The following is a 21,186-nucleotide window of genomic DNA, read 5'->3' as shown; positions in this document are numbered from 1 at the left end:
AACTAGTAACCTTTCTCAAACCAGATGAGGTATTTTGGAACAGATTTGTAGAAGAAATAATAACAACCATTATCTGAGCCCATAAAAGCTTTTAGTATGCAGAATATCTGTGTCAAGTTCCATGTAGGCATGCCAATTTGACATGATGATCTCCAATACTTGTAATAGAAAGAGGTTAAAAGAAGTTCTCTTTTCACTTGCTCCATTCTACTCATGTCTCTACAGCGTTCCATAATTTCCCTGCTTACACCCTTTGCCATACTAAACTGCTTTGGCTTACTTAGTTGCTCCTTGTATGAAATTTATTTCACATCTAGGATCACCTTTTTCCTGTTTTTACCCCTTTTTTACTATTTCTTTAAGATTAGGAGACGAAAACAGCACAAGGTATTTGAAATGAGAAAAAAATCTGCTCTTACGTAGTGATTTGAACGGTTTTACATGTTACATTCTCTGTTTCTCTCCTAGATTCTAATATCTTTTATTTGCTTTTGTGACTCCTACTGAGCACTGAGGTGATGTTTTCATAGAATTCTATATCATAGTCCCCAAACCTACTTTCTAGTGTAACAGGTCGAGGTAAAACTCATCATTTTACAGAAAGAGTTATAATTCTTTTTCCTTGTGTATCACTTTGCATTTATCTACAGTGAATTTCATCTGCTATTTTATTGCCAAGTCCCTTGACCTTTTACAGCTATTCTGTAATTCTTCAGCCTTTTCCCACCTGAATAAGCTTTTATAAGCTGCAAAGTTTTCCACTTTATTTACTTAACAACCTACAAAAAAAAGTACTTTGAGCATCAGAGTAACTCCACTGACAATCTACCTTCACTGTGATAACACTTTATTTTAATACCTATATATAATATATACTGCACTTTTTCTCTTGACCCTTAGAAATTCACTCGACTGAAGTGGTGAGTTTGCACCATGCGCCTGCCAGCATGGCCAGCTCTGAATTTTCATATATGCCTCATCTTCTAGTACTGCAACGTGCTATTTGTGTTCCTTCTCCAGGAAAAAGATAAGCTATTTTACCTCAACTTGCCTTTAGTCTACTCACATACACATCTACTCTAATTCATCCCATGTTCACTCCTTTCCACCCTTCTGTAACCTCATATCCAGCTGGTCCTTCTCTCCATCTCTAAGCCCATTCTTACTTGTCCCTTTCACCGTTTCTGTCCCTCAGGTTTCTCACCATTGTCTTGTCCCATTCACCCTAGCCAGGGTTGGTACAGGTTGTACCAGAAGGTACAACTCTAGGGGAAGTCCTGCTCAGTCCTGCAGAACCTCAGGTAATTTAATGATCACACTCTAACAAGCCTTTCATGATAACAGTCAAATGGAGTCAACCACAGTAACTCAGGCAAATTTTTATTAAGATGACATGAAAAAAATGTATTTTTGGCTTGAAGTTAAATCTGTCTCTCACTTAAGTTCCTGCTCCAAATTCTGACAATTATCAGTGCATAATTTACAAACATTTAAATAATTGACCAAGGGCAAAATGATTTTGTTTTCATTTCTGTCTTGAAAGGCAGAAAACATTTTCATTGAGATGACCAAGAGAAGTCTGACATCTGGCCAGGAGGCCATCTTAGAACAGATCAGGAATAAGCAAGAGCAGTTCATTCTTCCACCAGATTAAAGTGACTGCAAAACCACAGCCTGAAATGAGTCAATGTCTGGAGATGTCTATTTGCATCAATAGACTATACAGAAAATAAAGGACAATGAGGATCAAATGATTCTAGCAAGCAAGTCAGATTAGTCTACCCTTCTAATAATTTGTTTTGATGTTGAAAAGGCAAAAAAAATTAGAAATGTGAGTCTTTTTAGAAGAGCATGTGATTTTAAATATTATTTTGATTATTCTGTGCATATACTGATATCCTTAAGTACAAATTTTTGAGAACATTAGTGTCTACTTTTGTATGTCTTTGGACCACCCTTTCTGTACACCTCTGTACTGAGGATTCAAAAGAAAACAGCTCTAAACACTGTTCTCTGAACTTCCAATACTTTTATCCCAGGTTTTCAGCATATTAAAAACATCAGTGAGAATTAAAAAAAAAAAAAACTTAGAGAGAAAGAATAGTTTGGCTACATTTATGACTTACACTGCAAAACTGCAAATTATAATAGAGCATCAATCCCATGCTTTGTAGAAAGCTCTGCACCACACGTCTGCACTGCCCACAAGCTTGCTTGCGTTAACAATGACATAGAAACACTGCTCATGTTATGATCACAAACACAGTGTTTGATGCTCAGTGATACACACACAGTCACACAGATGAGGGGATGCACTACACAAGCTTTTGATAGCAGCACATGTTCTCGTCTCAAATATTACCATTTACCATTATCCCATTTCATGGGCTAAAGCTGTAAAGCAGCACTGCAGGATATGCAGGTTGATTAGTGCAAGCATGCCCTGTTCACAAGCTGTAAGTGCAAATCACTTACATTGCTGATAGATTTATGCAAAGCTTCACCGAGACAGTGCCGCTATGAAGGAAAGATCACAGGAATAAAGGGAAACATTCAGAAATCAACTAAGTAAAAGAAAAAGGGATAAGGAAGGAAGGGTAAACATAGAACATTAATTATAATTGGATCAGAGAAAAGTAAGTTGAAAGCCATCTGGAAAAAAAATATGAATATGTTGCTTTGACTTAGTCTGTAAGCTACTGAACACAGAACAGAATGATGTGGTTTACCATGTTATGTTTCTGACATACAAGGTAGCATTATCTCTAACATAATGTCACTATATAGGCATATATTACACAGCTGAACACTTTTGAAGTTATCCACTTGTTTTCTCTTCTTCTTTATGGCAACATAATTTTGGGAAGAAATCATTAAGTGCATGAACAGACACTATATAAGGGCACAATCAACAATCAGCTGTCTCTCTTAAATATCAAAAGCATATTAAATAAATCATATTAAAGATCAAATTTCTCTGCTAAAGGGCAGAAAATTAGTTTAGTCTTTAATGAAGACATTTCTATTAGAATACTTCTTCCATCTTTCTTAAAATTCATAACCAAATGGATACATAAAAGACTGTTCTTGAAAATCTCCAGCAATAAAATTACTTAATGTACCACTTATACTACTGTTGATTACTAATGAAAAGCAAAAAATCCTAACATATTGCCAAGTAAATGCTCTATGAAATATTACTGCTCATACAAATAATATACATCATTCATACGCACACAGAAATGCCTGTGTGTTTATACATATAAATCAAGTGGATAAGCTAATACACATGCACAGAACAAAGTCATCAGAAATTAAGTGAGAGCAATTCCAAATCCAGCATGACCACTTTCCCCTTTTGGCACAGGTCAGTCAAGAACTCAGGTTTCTCCAGGAGACAGCAGGTATTTAGATGCCAGCCTGAAAGCCTATAAGGGGAACTATTAGATAATACTTTGCCCAAATATAAAAATAAATAGTTATTCATTCTCAATAATAATAAAAAAGGCACAACATAAAAATACTTTTTCATTAAATATCCAAAATAAGCTTATTAAAATTTTAAGTTATAAGCACTAATTTTCTATGCAAGAGTGGAACACTAGGAGGCATCATTCTCCAGCAGAAAAGGAAAGAGACTGGCATCTAACAGCTCTGATTCCAACACCAGACTTTGACACTGCCTGTCTGAACAAATCCACCCCAATTTTTCTGTGCTTCCTTTCTCATCTGTTTGGTCTGTTTAGGGGGGAAGCTGTTACAAACAGGAATGATCTCCTGCTAAATAAATGTTCACGTTCTAGAACATTTGTGACTTTATACTGGTGGACATATCTATGCAGCACTCTGGTACAACTAAGAAATACTTCAATTTTACACCTGAAGCAGTAAAGTTCATATTGTACTACACTGAAGAGAAGTTCCAAGTAAAAATACAATACAGGCTAGTCAGTTGTTATGGGGGCTGACTCCAGCAAAATGTATAGCAATTTAATCAGATGCAGCTCCATATTCAAAAGTAGGCAGAACATATTCAGAATGCAGAACTCCAAAATAACACTGGTTACAGTGTTATTAAGAAATTCCATAAAAAATGCAGACATCCTTATGAATACTTCCATAGCAAGGTCCATCCATGTTCTTGAGAAAAAAAAATGAAAAGACCCAAAAAGAATGCAGGCATAATTATTACTATTGTCTGTATTTCTATGATGGCAAAAAGCGATGATTAAAAACAAGAAAGAAAGTCGATTTAACTATCACTCTTTCTACAGGTTGGAATTGAAGATTTGGTTCATGATGTTACTGTGGTGTAAGAAACCCTTGTTCAACTCCCTTTGAAATCAGTCTTTGTAGATAGAGGGTGTACAAGGAAATTAATTTATTTCTGAAAGCATAGAAATTTCTGACAATGCATATCTATTTGGTACATATATATCAGCTAACCTGATTTCACTTGATTTTGCTGTCTCATTTTTCAGTAGAAGCATTATCTTCTCCACCCTCAGCATATGCAAAGCTAAGCCTCAGCTGCAACCAAGAAGAGCTTCATCATGACCCAAAAGAACAGCAGAGAATAGAAACTGCATCTTTATATGCAGCATCTTTAGAACCCACTGATCATTGCAAGCTACTCAGCAGGACTGAAAGACTTTGCATGCAATACACAGAACAAGACTGGAATTCCCACCTCTCTTTAAAAATGTCTCCTAAAAGAGCTGAGTTTTCAGTTTAGTTGGGCAAATGTGTGTTGCAGTAAAGAATAGATTTAGTGATTTGAAACTATTCAAGCTTTGTGTTTGCTTACTGTTCCCATCAAAACCATCACGGGGCAATACCTGGTGATGAAAAGGTATCATTTCCCTCAAGAAGGACATTTACTGCACCAGTGACATTTTCACATTTTCATTCAATTACTTTTTTTCCTTACTGAATGCAGGGAAGTTTTTTCATTTTATTGTTTCTCTGGACTAAAATATACTTTCAACGAGATTAGAGAGGCCCGACACTTAATTTCAGCATCAGTCTTCATATCACCCAAAGATCAGTTATGTAACACTTTTCCCTCCTTGACATTTCAATGTCAAATTGTGTCACAATCTGACTTTGCTATACAGTTTACTGAATTTCCAAAACACTGCTGGCAAACAGGAATTCCTGTGTACCATAACTGGGAAAGCTCCTGCTTTACCTGTTGTATCAAAGCAGATCTAGATTGCTATACAGTTTTTCCTTCATTTTAAGAATGACCTCCCACAGATGCTGCTTACCTTTCTGAAAACAAACCCTATGTGCATCCATCAGACATTAGTAAAGTAAATGAGTTTCTAAAGTGCCCAGCACAGAAGCCGGAGGGACCTTTGGCATAAGTCCATTTTATCCAGCTAATAACGGCAACAACAACCGCAAACTCTCCCTCGAGATAGGTCTTTGAAGAGAAAGACTGATTTGTCAGCAGATGTACAATCCCCGGCTGTGCAGTGCTTACGCGGCAGATGACTCCGCAGAGATTTGGAAAGCAGCTGTTTGCTACTACAACGTTTTGTACTTGGCTCGAGGCTTGTGACATGCTAGGAACTGGAGAGCTACATCAAAGTTTGCCCTCTCTGACTGGTAAGGAAAAGCAGCATTTAGAGCCATTTCCCTATCTCAAAACTCAAAAGTTTTACGATGAGGAGAATGAAATAATGAAAACAGTATTTAAGGCATTCTGAAATGTGTAACAATCTCTGGGATCTGTTTGGCCCTGACTTCCTCCTGGTTTTGGAGCAACCCTGAGGGAAGGTGCTGCCTCCAGAACATCACAGGATGGAGGACTTTTCCTATTGCTTTAAAAAGATGGAGCTCTTTTCCAGTTGTAGGAATCTGTCAAACTTAGAGGCAAAATCACAGAATGGGTTGGCCTAGGTATTTTGCATATTTGTATCTGTTTGGATTTTCGAATACATGCTTTTAATCCAACAAACTGCAAGTTCAATGGTCAGGGAAAAACAGGACTATTTGAAAGTCCTGATAATTTTTAAAGGTTTGGGAATGGGACTAGAGCTTAATTTCATTTAATTGTCATAATGCTGTCAGGATTTTAAAGACCATATACACACCTTGACTAATTTTTCCTGGAGCACAGAGGTATCACTGCACTTAATCTAGAATTTCACTTATCTGCTGCATCTTAAATAAACTGTGCCCTACCTGACAACTTCTCTCTCCTTCCTTCCAGGGTCTGGTGTTTTCATTGGTTTTGAAACAAAAGCAAAAGCTACTTCAGCAAGTACAGAGCAAACAAGCTAAGGGAAATGTTTTAAAACAAGGTGCTTGCCAGTCTTTATCTTACATGTAAGGGAAAAATATATACAGATATAGGATTAAAATATTGGTTTTGGGGATGGTATTACTGTTGGATTGGGCTTAGATTTCTATTTACCAGTTTTGGAAATGTGAACTTCCAAATCTCAAATTAAACTCTTTACTCATACATCATTTATTATACACAGTACTAAGAATTTCATGAACTTTTCATCCATTGACAAATAAAATTAAAACTCTTCCCACCTCCTCCAGATTTACTGCCAAACAAAAACTCATGACATTAAATTTCAATTAGAAGTTTAGGATCAAGTAGACAAGTTTCTTTGGATATGAAAATATCAACTTCAAACATTAGCCTAGATATATTTTCTTAAACTCAGTGAAACACAACACCAAAAAAAATTAAATTAAGAAGAAATCAAAAGAGAGATGATAAAGTCCAGTATGACATTTACTATAAAACAGAGCAACAAACTCACACTTATTAGTATTCTTACTGTGTCCTATTGAAAATACTTTGAAAACACTGATTTGTTCTGTTGCTTTTGTTTGCCTGTTTTGCTGAGTAGCTCTTGATTGTAAATGGTCTTTAATTAATTTGCTCCATTATATTTAGAATCTTTTAAACAAAGAGCAAAATAATAACAAAGTCGCAGCGTGGGTGGAACGGGCTCACCAAAACCAAAGGCTCATAACATACAGCTGAATGTCAGGCATTTGTTTTCATGTCCAGGCTTCAGACAACACTACAATGACCAATGTGGACAGAACAACTCATCACCAGGATCCCATCTCTGCAGAGAACAGGGAGCCCAGAACAAGGGGCATTCCTTATTGAGAAGTAGACAGTCATGAAAATGGGGGGAAGCACCCTCAGTTGTTGGCCCTCCAAGGGCTGCAGTGAGTCTGGACTATGAGATTATCCACATGCTTGTGTGGAGCAGTTCCTGACTTGTTTAAAGCATAGGTTTCCCACTTGAAATACAGGACTACCAACTCTTCTAAACCAGTGGTGAGTGGCAGGATTCACACAGACACTGGATGTAGGCATAAACTCCCAAATCTCCCCTGGTTCTCTGTGAGGCCCACATGAGTTACAGCACAGTCCTATTAAGACCACAGCTTTGAGAGCTGTAGTAACTTGTCAAAGTTTTCAAGAGTCAAAGAAAGTATTCTCCTTTGGAAAAACAGGTATCTACAGACTGAAGAAGAGGCATAAAACCTTACCCTGAACTGCATTCCAGGTGCCCTCTGCTCATTTTTTTCCTTCTTGGTATGATTTTTCTTTTTAGTCTTTTGGATTTCCGCACTTTTTTTTTTTTTTTAATCTTGCCCAACATCCCTTACCATCCACTAGATGTCATGGTAGCCTTTCTAGTATTATTGAATACAAGAATTGCCAAAGCAAATTAGGAGGGAGTTACTTGAAATTTACCTCTACTCTGTTTCTGACAGACAAGCCTTTAGACAGGGTGTTCAGGACAATATCAAGTGACAGGGAGCTGAGTAAAATGATTCTGTGCTGAAAGTTTATCTCCCTTCTTTCTGGAAACTGATACAAGGTATGTGCAGGTTATTTCATGTAGAAATTTCCAGCATCCATTTGACAGCACATCTTCTAATGCAAGGATTACCCAGGCTGTGGAACAGCCTTGTGGTGGAGAAAGAAAGTTGAGTTTCCTCATTTTGCTAATGTGGATGCACATCAGCTCTGCAATAAGCACCTCTACACAGGCAAGTAAAGACAGAGCACTAACTGCCTCTGGATGAAGCCTGATCAAAAGCCGTTTATAGATGTGCATAGGAGCTCAGGGACTTTTCTCAGCACTCCATCAACAAGAGTATACATAGGATTTTTTAGACCAGTACGTCAAGACTAAGTTTGTCATTTCCTGAAAACTACTATTTGAATAATGCCTGCATCAGAAGGAAATATTGACATTCTGATAAAAGTCAAAGTTTCTCCCATTAACTTTGACAGTTTAAAAAGGAACACACCATCACAGAACCAACTCTGAATAGGAAACCTCAACAAGTTTTTCAAATAAGAAGAGAGTCTTTGCAGTAGGAAAAACAAACAACAGCTACTAAAATGTATGTAGTATGTATACTTTTGTCCATTCTTTCTGTACTACTTCTGATATTTCCATTAATAGAAGACACATCTTCATGAAAAGTTGACAAAGTTAAGAAAGAAGCATGTCACACTAATGCTTGGCCATGTATGAAGCTATGTCAGAATGAAAAAGCTACATGTGGGAAAAAAATGCTGACAAAAACATTTACTTTACGGAAAAGTAAGGAAGATGGGACAACCAACATTTGCTCAAATACAGAAAAGCCCATCCACAATGAGAACTCTTGATTCAGTTTACTGAAAGAAACATGTATCACAGGAAGAAACAGGTAAGAATACAGGTCTTAACCTGTATGTTTCAGTGCCCAGAACTGAAGGCTGCACCAGACAGACAGGCAAAAGAGAGAACATGCTCATGCTTTCAAAAAGAAAAGAAAATTCCTGCCATTTTGGCTGAAGCTTTCTCAGCAGTAAAATGTTTTTAAGAAAAGCGTTAAAACCCCATTATAGAGCTAAGAGGAATGAAAAGGAGCGAACACATCTGAATTCACTGCATATTTCATTATGAAATTCTCGAATGGATTGACATAGAAGTACTTGGTGCAATTTACAGAGAAAAAAAACCGAAAAGCACTTTATTTTTTGTCTCCTAGAATAATTTCTCATATCAAGAGATAAAAATGACACACTTGGTCTCTAGACACTGATCTAAACTACCAACCACATTTAACTGTAGATGATAAGTGACACTTTGCAACTGGCAAGAATGTGTTTAAGCACTTCATTAGCTGAGTAGCATTTATCTCAAGAAAATGATTTCATTCATAACAAAGCTATACTGTTAGAATAACAATAATCCTGTGTGCATTCTGTCAGGCACCACTTACCATTATTGGTATGAAAACAAAACTATTAACTAGCTTTATGCAAGAGCTAGATTCCACCTATCAAATGTGCAACAAATAGAAGTGGCAGCAATTTGTAGGTCAGTATAACAAAATTAAAAAAACTCAAACTAGCTCATTATGCTTTATGGGCATAATTTTTCTGATTGAACTGTTTGGTTTGGTTTATTTAATTGTTAAAATTTATATCTGTGTATCTTCATTCAGTTTTCCAGCACCAGTCAGCAGCATTCCCAGGTGTGCATGCTCTATGTTGCATTTTTCTACAGTTTAAGTAACTATATTTAAACCTGTTTTTTCAGCCCTTCAGCTGTGCATGATTACATAACCGTCCCCATACTTCAAGCTAGGCAACACACTTCTTTGTAGCTTGCTTTTAAACTAAAACAGAGATGCATCAATACATATTAGAAAATTATGCACCTGTATTGATGAGCACCTAATTTCTGAATTCAACCTTTCTGAACAGCAATTATACAACAAAGTGGTGAACCTCTAGACACTTTCTCAACATAAAGGACATATGCAGGCCACATTTGTTGCCAAATCAGAACTTACAAATTATTTAGCAGAGACCCCAGTCTTGTATTACTTTGATAAATCATTGTATAATACTAATGTCATAAACCAGACCTCTACTTCAGGTGTAAAAATCTGAATTGCAGGAGCAGGAGCTGGATTCCCTCTCTTCCTAATTTTATACAGGCTTCATGCCTTTCAAATGGGTTTTAAATGCATCTTCCCACAAATTAAAACCAGGGTGTAACAAATCCACAATTTCACAGCCCTACTGTAATATCTCAGACAGTTCTAGTTCAGTGTGGAATTTCTAAGGCGTTCCAGGACCTGCTCATTTCAGTACCTTATCAGTTTTGGAGGAGGAGACAGAGTGGTATCGTTATGGAGTTTGTGGATGACACCAAGCTGGGAAGAATAAAAGGTGGAGCACAATACAGTAGAAGGGACATAATACATTAAAAGACAGAGCTGCCATCCAGAGGGACCTATCTAGGTTACAGGTACAGGCTAGTAGAAACCTCACAAAATTCAACAAAGACAAATGCAAAGTCCTTTACACAGGAAGGACCAAACCCATGTACTGGTCCATACTGGGTCACAGATCTGCTTTGCACAACCTCGTTGATAGTAGGCTAAACATGAACCAGCAGAGTGGTCTGGCAGCACTCTGAGTGCCAGCAGCACAGTGGGCTGTAGCAGCAACCAATAGTTTGAGGGAAGGGATCAGTGCCTTCGATTTGGCACTTACTGCACATCACTGGGAGGGCATATTCCGTTTCCTCCTCCAGCTCATTCAGCTTTGGTACAAGACACATTTTGATAAACTTTATCACATTCTTTGGAGAGCTACCACCAAGAAGGCTGGGACTGGAACAGATACCTTTCTGAGGTAGCCTGTTTGCTCAGGCTAAAGAAGAAAATGTTTTGCAGGACTTAATAGCTTTCCAGTACCTATGAGGTGGCTACAGGAAAAGAAGACCCAACCTTGTTTACAGTGGTGTACAGCAGAACAATGAGAGGCAACGACCACAGACTGAAACAGAAAAGGTTCTGTCTAAATATAAAGAAAAAGCTCACTATGAGGATAATTAAACACTAAACAAAATTATTCAGAGAGGCTGTGGAATCTTCATCCTTGGAGGTTATTCAAGAGCTGACTGGACAGAGCCGTAAGCAACCTGGTTCTAATTTGGTGCTGACTGATTTGAGCAGGAGGTTGCACTAGACAACCTCCTGAGGCCTCTTCCAGCGTAAGTAAGTCTGTAATTCTGTGATTCAGGTCACTACAACTCTCTGGGACTATCTTTTGTGTACTGCAATCAGGAGGAACTTACTACAGATCCATTTCTCCAAGAGTTAAGTTACCCATCTTTTACGCTATGATCTGGAATTCTCTCTCCTCCAGGTGTAATGGATAAAACACTGATTCTTACAGAGGGAAAGCTTAATTCCCTACTACCAACACTAACTTTTCAATCTTCATTAAATACCTATCCAACTCAAGTAGTGCTATGTAAAATCCACAGCTTGATTGTAAAAAAAAAAAAAAGAAAATAGTCCTCACATGCTATTAATCTATTTGCATACAGTTCTAATACAATAAAAGGAATGAAAAAAGAAGAAAAACAAAACCATTTCGCATATGGAGACCTTTTCCTATATCTGAAAATTCTCTATTAAAATTCTCCTCATTTCAGTTAGCTTTCTGATCCCAAAATTTCTTGCTTAGGCAGAAAAAAAATGTTCATTTGCAACATACTAATTCTCCATAGTGAAACTATAGTTTAGATTTAACATGGTATTTTTGAAAGTTAGAGATCAAAGTATGTTAAAACTACTGAAAGTTTAATATATCCCTTTCAAGACAAAATGTTATTTGCACGTAGAAGAAAGTAAATGAAGCTTGGGTTATGTGAAACTTAAAATCAAATGAGTCCAATTCTTATTATGTTCATGCTGTAAAAGGTAACAGACCAAGAACTTTGAAAACCTCCAGCTTTTATGAGCCTAAAGTGTAAGATTTCACAATCTTAAATCCCCCTGTCAGCAAAATATATTGTGAAATGCTCCTGTGAGAGGCTGTATAATCAAGTGTGTGTTCAGTTATTAGACATCTCAAATTAGACAGCAAATTAAAAGCCATCCCACAATTACACTCTGGAATCACAGTCATTAAATGAGTTCAAAAATCTGCTACTCTTATTTTAAAATGCATTTGTTCATTATCAGCTATTCCTTCAAACTGGAGTCAATAAAACCAGCTCTACAGCATTTATGGTTTGGAAAAAGCACAAAGCAAGTATTTTCTTTGAGTTATCTAACATAACTGAGATTATACATAGAAGTTGCCATTAAGAAGTTAAGTTGCCAGGATTTATACAAAATTATCCCAAAATAATGTTCAAAAACACTTGAGAGAAGACATAGTTGTAACAAATGTGTAATAGAAACTGAGGGACGTTTTGACTTCTCAGTCACTTGTACAGTGTTATTCTTGTACGCATAGGGGATTATTATTTTTGTAAAGACAGATGATACCTCTAAGTCCAAACAATTAGTATTGGTAGATATTTGACAGCACAACAGGTGAGCAGACAAACAAAACAATCTTGTATTGAAGAACTGAGACTGTTAACATCCTCCCCCTCCTCCCCCCAAAATTGTATGAAGTTTTATTCACATTTAATGTAAAGAAAAGCATTCATATAATTAATCTCCACATACTATTTAAAATACTTGATAATGATTAGGTTAAAAAGCCCTGTGCTACAAATTTCATTTCAAAGCCAGATATCACAACTGATTTAATGTACTTAGTTGATAATAAACCACCAGCAATTAAATTGTAATGGCTTTCCAGTTCTCAAAGTCACCATAGTTACCTGGTCTAAAAGATCTTCAACCTTTTTTTGCCATCCATCCCTTGCTGCATTTTTTTCACGTTCTTTCAGCTGCAACAGCTGAGTCATGGCTGCCTTTTTGTCCTCTTCATGCTGCAGCCTCAGCTCTTCACGAAGTTTATTACATTCCTGTCTAAAAACAAAGGTCAAATAACCAAAATGCAGTGGGACTTTGTGCAAGAGGTGAAAAATAATTAAGATCTCAGCAATAATTACAAAATCTTAAAAAATAGAAACCTTTGCTTTACATTTCATTTGATAGTACATTTGCATATAATACACAGTTCATTTCTTTTTAAAGAATAAAAGAAAATAATACTTGCCGAAGATTTTCTGTCCATTTGATTTCTAAATCACGTGCCATTCTGTCAACTTTGAACTTTTCCTCCTCTCTCATGGCAGCAATCATTGCCTCGTGCTGTTGTCTCTCCTGATCCAGTTCTCCCTGCAAATACAAACTTTACAATAGAGACTGATCAGCAGCAAAAATGTATTTTAAACATTAAATGAGCGTATTTATAGTAAAAATATCAAGTACAATTGGCTCATAAATTTGAACTACAACCTCTTCAGTGTGAAATTCCTAGTTATGCACAATTAATGACTATACATCTGATATTTCTCACTTGCAAAACAGAAGTCTGTATTCCTACAAAAAGCAATTTTCCAATAAGTCAAATCTTTTCAAATGCCTTGATATTGAATCATAGAATAATTTACGTTGCAATGAATCTCAAAAGGTCATCAAGTCCAGTTCACTGCAGGACTCACATCACCATTAGAGCAGGTGGCTTAGGTCCTGATCAAGAATGCTTTGAATTTTATTTTTAATTGTTTTAAGCATCAAATATCCAGTATTGAATTTCAAAGCTTGAGCTATCTGGATTTGATATGAAGTTAATATACACCCTCCTTCTGATTCTTGATGGGACAAGCCTGCTAGAAACAAGGTTTCACAGTCTGAACACAGGAAACACCACCTTTAAGATTCCCAAAAATTTCTGTTGAAATTTTACCATACTAGGATAGTTAGTACTAGGTACTACCTAGAAATCCTACTTGCACGAATGTTATTCAGTAGTGCATGCTTCATTCATGAGAAACAAACATGAGACTCTAAATTTAATTAATGATTTTTAAAATGAGACCTTTTCTGCAGCATTGCGACATATTTTAAAATCTGTTAACATAACTGTTATTGCCAGTAACCTACTATATGTGAATATTTAAATGATTCAATAGGTGAAGAAAGCAATACTAGTTCGTGAGAACATTTAGAGACATTATAAAAAATACACAGGAAGTCATAAACTGTAATATCATGCACATCTCATGACCTTAGCTAAAAGAAATAAAAAAAATATACCAATGTCCTGTTTCAGGCTGGTTTTGTTAAGAAAATATGAAAACAGGTTCAGTGAAAATAATTTTTATATTTGCTACCCTACTTCAAACACTTCCATGATGTTGTTAATGTACATTATTTACTGAGGAAAGAAAAAGGAAATGTTTACCCAGTACTGCAGTCAATGAGCTATTGACAGGCTAACTCACAGTTCTATTTCTATCTACGCCAATTAAAATGACAATATATTTTGCCTAGGCAAATTAATTGCTTAATGGTATAAAGTGGCCATATTTTCTAGCTGACAGTCTGCTGTCTTTAGAGATAGCACAGCATATATCTAAAATTATTCTCAAGTCTACTGACATTCTAAATTTAAGCTTGAATTGAAGACTGTGTTGATTATTCAAGGAAAACATGGCGTATCATCAAAATACTCATCAAAAATGTTTCAGTGAATTCCAGAGTTAGGTAGCTCTGGATCTTGTTTTGCACCATGGCATGAACTGTCTGGAATTGCAGGTGTCAACTCATATCCTTTAATGAAATTCTATTAAAGCTCTGAATGTATTTTGTACAGACATACTTTGGTAGCTACAATTTACATTAACCACACAAAGATATGCTTACAGCACTACCTGTTAAATACTAAAAATGTTCTGCAAACAAAAAATACCCATCCCAAAACAACCAACTGGTAAAATAAAAATTTAAAAAAATGAAACCCCAAAACAGCCAATCCTACTTTCCATTTTTTTAATTCTCTGCTTGAAATAGAAATCTCTTCTTTAATGAAGCCATATGAAGCTCCTTCTATCACATGTACATCATAACACATCCAGCCGTTTTAAAAGTAAGACCAAAATCACTGTGACTGTGCTTTGCACAATTTATTCTCCCACAGCATGGTTACCTCAACACTATACAGTGAATCTGTGGTCTCCCGCAGTCTTGCTCTAGTTAATTCTAATTCTTTCTGGAGTATTTCCTGAGCTTCTTGAAGACTAGAGATGTGTCCTTCTGCAGTCCCAAGGCCTTGCTCGCTTTTTCGTACTAGGTCTTGCAGACGACACACCTGTGACACAACAAAAAAAGCTGTAATTTCCATGATTATTGCTAATGGCAGCCAAGCCATCCTGCTATTTTCCAGCATTTCCTAATTCTGACCCTGACAAACTTTTTGTTGTATGGCCTGTTCTCCTTTAAAATCATTTCATGTTTCTCTATTTAAAAACAAATTCCAGTAATATTATAAAAGTAAAGACTCAATTAAAGGATTTTTACAAGTGAAAAAAAAATATCCAACGTGTGTTTGATACACATTACAAGGAAAGGGACTACATAAAAGATGTGAAATTGCCTGTAACTTTACCATGAGAAAGCACGTTTTATTATTTACCATGTTAATTAATGAGTAATGTTTCAAAATACATAAACTCTAATACAATACCTAAATTAACTTGTGCTAGGGTATATGTTTCTCTGTTTTCAGACTCCTACCCGTCCAGCCTCTTCAAAACTCAACCTAACAACTGCAGAGTATAATGTAATAATTTCCTCAACTGCTATATAACAATACTTTTTTTCTGCTTGTTTGTGCTTCAGCTTATCATCTGTAAAATGATGATATTATACTTCTTTGCTTCAAATAAAAATATGAGAGACTGAACATTGTTCACCAGCTACAGGAAAGAAGAAGCTTTTTAAGTATGTAGGTTGGAAAAACAGAAAAATGGGAGGCAGGGAGAAACCAAGACAGCAGCTAATTGGAAATGCATTTTTTGCAGAAGCAATAGTTTATGGTATTGCCTTTGCACGTTGTGATAAATTCATTCACAACGGGACAAGTGTTGCAAAAAAAGACTATCCTTCAGTTTACAGGCATGGACAGGTAAGAATTATAACCACTCTTCCTATTTGTTAGAATGATTACATACAAATACTGTTTGCAATACACACAGAGACACCACCCATCCCTCCCAGTGCTCTCTCCTCTGCAGGCAACCCATGAAGTGTTTAAAAAAAAGGAACTCTTCCTTTCCTCTCAAAAAAGGAATCAAAAGTTTGGCATGAGAGAACTCAGCGAAAAGCTCATGTAAACTTGAGTGCTTGTCTCTGTATGCCTTTGTGTTATATTCAAACAGTAACTCCCTACAAAGCACTACTACCTGAAGGAGAATCCCTACAAGAAAAACTGCCCCCAAACCGTATTGGTATCCTAGAGGTGCACTACTGTCTATATAGGACAGTAGCAAACCACTTGCATCAATATGAATAGCAATCTTGTAGATCTAAATGATATGGGAGTAGGCAGGAATGCCACTCGTAGGGCTGAAGGGCTATACTCTGCTGTTAACAAAGCAATGATGGAGGATGTTTAAAACAATTCTTAGTAATATCAGAAATCCTTTGCATGGAGACAGCAAGTCCTTAGATGACTGTGCCAAGTGACACAAACATATCATTCTAAAAGGCCTTGGCTTGTCTACAGTGAAAGGAACCAAATATAGAGTGAACAGCCAGCCTCATCCTGAGACACATGTGAGAATGCCACTATCTTGCCTTAAACTGAACTCAAAAAAATCTCTGGCAAGTATTTAAGATTACACTGCTCTTAAATAGCTTAGTACTAGAAGCAAGCCTAATGAGGCTTCAATCTTCCCTCATCCTTTAGCTAAGATAATTGCCACCAGACAGTCTGTCAAAAAGAAAAGAGGATGGCATGGGTTCAAAAGCAGCTTTCTCAGCAGGGAAAAGAGAACTAAGCTAGCATGCACAGAAAGTAATAAATACATGCTTACTGTTTAATGACTTCTGTAACTTAAAGCAAACCAAAAAAAGGAAGCAACAGTAGCAATGTAAGAGCTAAGCTAATGATGTGTCAGACACATCACAGGGAAGCTTCTTCCAGGTCAGTGAAGGCATTGAGAAACTGTTGTTAGTTGTCAATAGAGATCTAAGGGTAAGCTGTGGCTTCAACTGAAGCACTTCTTTCATGTGCTCAAGACACACAGAGTAATGAAATAGAACTTATTTCTTCTGTACTACATGGAGTGGATTTATTGGCCAACCCAAATTCACTGCCTGTATGCTTTCTCTCATTTTTTCATTACGCAAAATATACTGTATTACATTCATCTTGGCATATGGTTGCATATAAACTCAAATATTGGACAGCAGCCGGCCATTCTTCCCTGTTTTAGTTTATGTTAGTCTTCTAGTCCTTACCAATGCCTCTGTTTGGTTAATTCAGTGCGCTGATGAATTTTCCAAGCCTGAATTTAATAGCAGTTGGATAACAAAACCTCATTCTTAAAACATTTGAAGTTACTTCATTCCAGAAAGGAGACAGTTTATTGCTCACGAACCCAAGAGAAGTTGAAAAGGAATAACTAAATTTAAGCCTACAGCATCAGATGACAATAGAATGACAACAGTGCTCTCCTCAGATCTAATCCAGCAACAGTGGGAGTTAATAAACAAGAGAGAAGTTAGAGCTAAAAAGAAGTAACTAAAACTCCTGTAATTTTGAAAGGAAAAACAAAGTCATGGATTAAGTTGTTAACATACATATCAAAACACATAATATATTTTCATCAGTTTGAATGGAGGTAACCATACTGTTAAAAACACAAGAGCAGTTCCACCTTAAACTTGCACCTTCTCTAAGCTCTGGAGCAAAGATCCTGGCAACCCTCAGGAGGAAGCACAGTCTCCTGTTTAACAGGTACTCAAGACTGACAGATCAGAGCTGCTAAACTCTAAGGGTGGGAGGTCCAGGTACTCTGGGACTGTATAATCTCTGGCATGTCCATCTCTCTGCTAGGTCCTACTCTGAAAGTATGTTAACATGTTAACATATATTTTCAGAATATATGTATGTTAACATATATTTTCAGAATATATACCATAATATATAAGAATCAAATACATTATGATACATATTAATATAGCAATGTATCAATATATTATTAATGCAGTACTGTACAACATATTAATTCATAAAATCTATACTTTAATAAGTTAATCTATACTTTTGGAAGGGCAGTCTTTCCTATTTATTTTATTAAAAACAGGAAGGTGTTTTCTTTAACTACTTGAGAATTTGTGCAATTTGCAAGCCACCAGAATGAGACCCCTGCTCTCTCCAGAAGTTGTATAGTATAGAATACAGTAATGAAAACTGTTGCTGCAAAATAATACTTAAATTCATGTTTAAGTCTGTCCGAAAGCACACACTGGAACCATATGTAGGGCTTGCTGAACAATAAAGCTGAAATATTTTCTTGAAACAAGGCAGAAGTTTCAGAGAAAAATAGATTGATGTTTTTGGTATCAGTAGAATGTATTTCAAGTTTTAAAACACTCTGTTATGAAAAGGGTGTGATTTCCAACTCAAAAAATTAAAACTGTCTTGAGATATATTTAACACTGACTGCATATATCAAAGCATAGCAAAAAAATTGGGTCTTACTATAAGTATTTCATATCACCTTTTGGTGAAAATATAGAGAGATGATTTGCAATCACAAAACTGACCAGAATTTGCAATGTGTTAACTGTAACCAAATATGGGTTTAAATACAGTCAGTTACTCCTGGCATATTTTGTGTAGAGGTCTGTGTACCTAATGAGAAGGCAAAAAGAATTTAAAATGAAGAGCTGTTTATACCAGCTGTTTAATACCTCCATCTCTATTGCTCTGTTAATTTTGTAAAGGACAATAAAATCATTGCTCAGAAGCAGTCAACTAATTTGCCACGTTTGAAGAATACTCCACTCTAAAGAGAAATAAGGCATTTAATACTCAACAGCATAGTCCTAGATCTGTTCTGGAGTTTAGGATCACTATTGATCAAATGTGGTAGCTGAAACAAGTAAGTTAACCCTTACCTCCTGATTGGCAGAAGTCAGTTTCGTTGTCAGCTCTTCCTTCACGTTTTCCAGCTGCTGTCGGAGCTGATTCTTATCATCCTCCAAATGCAGTTTCTCCTTCTCAAACTGCTGCTCCAACTCCTTCAGAAATAGGAAGGATGGAAGAAATATTAAATACTTGCCATAGAGTCATTGCAAAGTACAGGTCTACCATATGGAAATAATTCTAACTGGCATGAATACTTGTGATCTCAACCAAGAATCACCCTTTCCTTAAACTGTTAATGCATGAATATTTATTTCCTTTTACAACAGATGTCTTAATTTTCCAGTGTATTTTATAATCTAACATCCTTGATTAATCACAAAATAAAGACAAACAGGACCTTCCTCTCAACTACTTCTCAATTAATTATCAAAAGCTTTAAAACTGTATCTACTTTCACAGTTTTTCAATCTGAGTTGAAAGAAGAATTTTCCATTTTTTATAAAATCACACTGATAAATCTGCATGTCATTCAGCCTTTACTCATCTATTTCCTACAAATTATCCCCCCCCAGGAAACAGTAAATCTTAAAATCCAGATTGAGCTCTGCGCAGTTTTTCAGAATGTTACAATAAATGAAAAGCCCCAGACCAAATATCTATAAATGTAGACCGTATATCTATTATGTAGAACCAAAAGAGATCAACAATTAGTTTTCAAGTTTAACTATATGGAAAAAATCAAGTAACAACCCATTTTCATTCAATCTTTATAGTATAACAGCCGAATTCTCAAAGTAACTGCTGGATGAATTGTATTTCTCTTACATGAGCCTACAGTGTGTATATATGTGTTAGAAACTTTTGTATTTTTTACGGAAAATTATATTTATTCTTCAGCTTTATTAATATTCAGAATACATTTTCAGAAAAACAATTTCTTTAACAAAATACTTTAAAGGAAACGTTAAAATTGAAAACTTTATTACATATTTCAGAGGAAATATACTACATAACTTATAATTCCACAAAGTTTTAGTGAAGAAAATTAAGGTTGCCAAGCAAGGTGCTCCAGAGTCATGCCCTACAAGGCTTCAAGGTTTTCTATGGTGCTAGAGGCTCTTTTATTAACTCCTTCCTAGGGGCTCAACTGAAATGCAAGGCTTAACATCGACTCAGTGCCTCTGTGTAGACCTGGGCTCAGGTTTCTGAAAAGTCAGTAATATCTCAGAAACAGCCAGGAAAATACATAGACCAGAGCCATGCCTGAAACTAAAAGTACAGCTGAAGGTATCAATAAGACTGGGGAAACAGGGAGAGAGAACTAAAGTATTAAAGAGGAAAAACAGTCATTGAAAGGTACTAAAGTCTAAGGAAACCCAAAGTTTCCTGTTGCAAGACAGCATTGTTGTGTCATCCAGTCAATTCCAAGAAGCAACAGAGGCCAAGCCTTCCTCATCGAAACCCAGAGACGCCTCAAGTGTTTAGTAGGGGGTTAGAAAGCACATTAAACACATTAAGCAGCTTGTTAGTTTTAGCACTGCTTTAGGGTATGTGGAAGGCAATAAATAATTTCTGCACACACTGCTTGCAATTTCTTCATTCATGGTAGAAGTTGGACAGTGACAAAACAGAGGGTTACAATGTCACTAACACATTACTAAATAATGTAACAAGTGCCTGCCTTCTTCACTGGGTCCAGATGAGTCCACACACGTGAAAAATGCTCCTTGCTCAGTAAAACTTGATCAATTTGGCTTGCTCATGATAAAATCTGCTGTCTGCAAAATTTCACTAGTGCTGTTTAGACCCTATTCTGATAACAGAGTAATTATTTCTCTGATGATACTTGTCACTACAGCTGTGCAGTACTGCAAAATTATTAGCAACTCTATTTTCATAATCCTCCTGATGCCATTTTTACAGCTCATTTTATAGATGGAAGAATTGAAGCAAAAAGAAATATTTGAGCTATTTTTTTGGGTCCTGCTCTAATTCTGTTAAATTCTCTTCTGTTCCCCAGATGCATTTCACAGGCTTCCAGTCCCAATGAATACTCGTGTCCTCTGTCCCAAGACTCCTGGTACCATGCTTCTTCCTCATACAAAATTCAACTCTTCTCAGCATTTAAGCTTGACTCTTTTCTCCCTTGGATTACTTGGTCACCACAATATGTGCTTAGTGAGACAGGTTTGACAGAGGAGACAGTGAAATCTGATTAAGATTTAAGATCAGTGAGATCTGATTAAGATTGACCGAGATCTTGATCT

General features: G+C 36.3%; 1 protein-coding gene across 5 annotated transcripts in view; it reads right to left on the bottom strand.

The window, feature by feature from the left end:
• The window catches only part of FAM184A (family with sequence similarity 184 member A), a 73,748-nt gene that overhangs the window by 17,945 nt on the left and 34,617 nt on the right, over positions 1-21,186 (bottom strand). For 4 of the 5 annotated variants that reach the window (XM_085056092.1, XM_085056090.1, XM_085056088.1 and 1 more), the window contains exons 6-10: positions 18,949-19,071; positions 14,969-15,130; positions 13,030-13,155; positions 12,693-12,839; positions 2,476-2,517 (exon numbers count right to left, since the gene is read on the bottom strand). In XM_085056092.1, the coding sequence (XP_084912218.1) occupies positions 2,476-2,517; positions 12,693-12,839; positions 13,030-13,155; positions 14,969-15,130; positions 18,949-19,071 (600 nt within the window). The remainder of the gene's footprint in view (positions 1-2,475; positions 2,518-12,692; positions 12,840-13,029; positions 13,156-14,968; positions 15,131-18,948; positions 19,072-21,186) is intronic. The other variant, XM_085056089.1, reaches the window with a different exon arrangement.

This window comes from Lichenostomus cassidix, chromosome 3, assembly GCF_008360975.1.
Source record: "Lichenostomus cassidix isolate B80296 chromosome 3, HeHo_3.0, whole genome shotgun sequence".
NCBI classification, from domain to species: Eukaryota; Metazoa; Chordata; class Aves; order Passeriformes; family Meliphagidae; genus Lichenostomus; species Lichenostomus cassidix.
The sequence above is the reverse complement of the archived record's forward strand: the minus strand, read 5'-3'. Positions and strand labels throughout refer to the sequence as shown.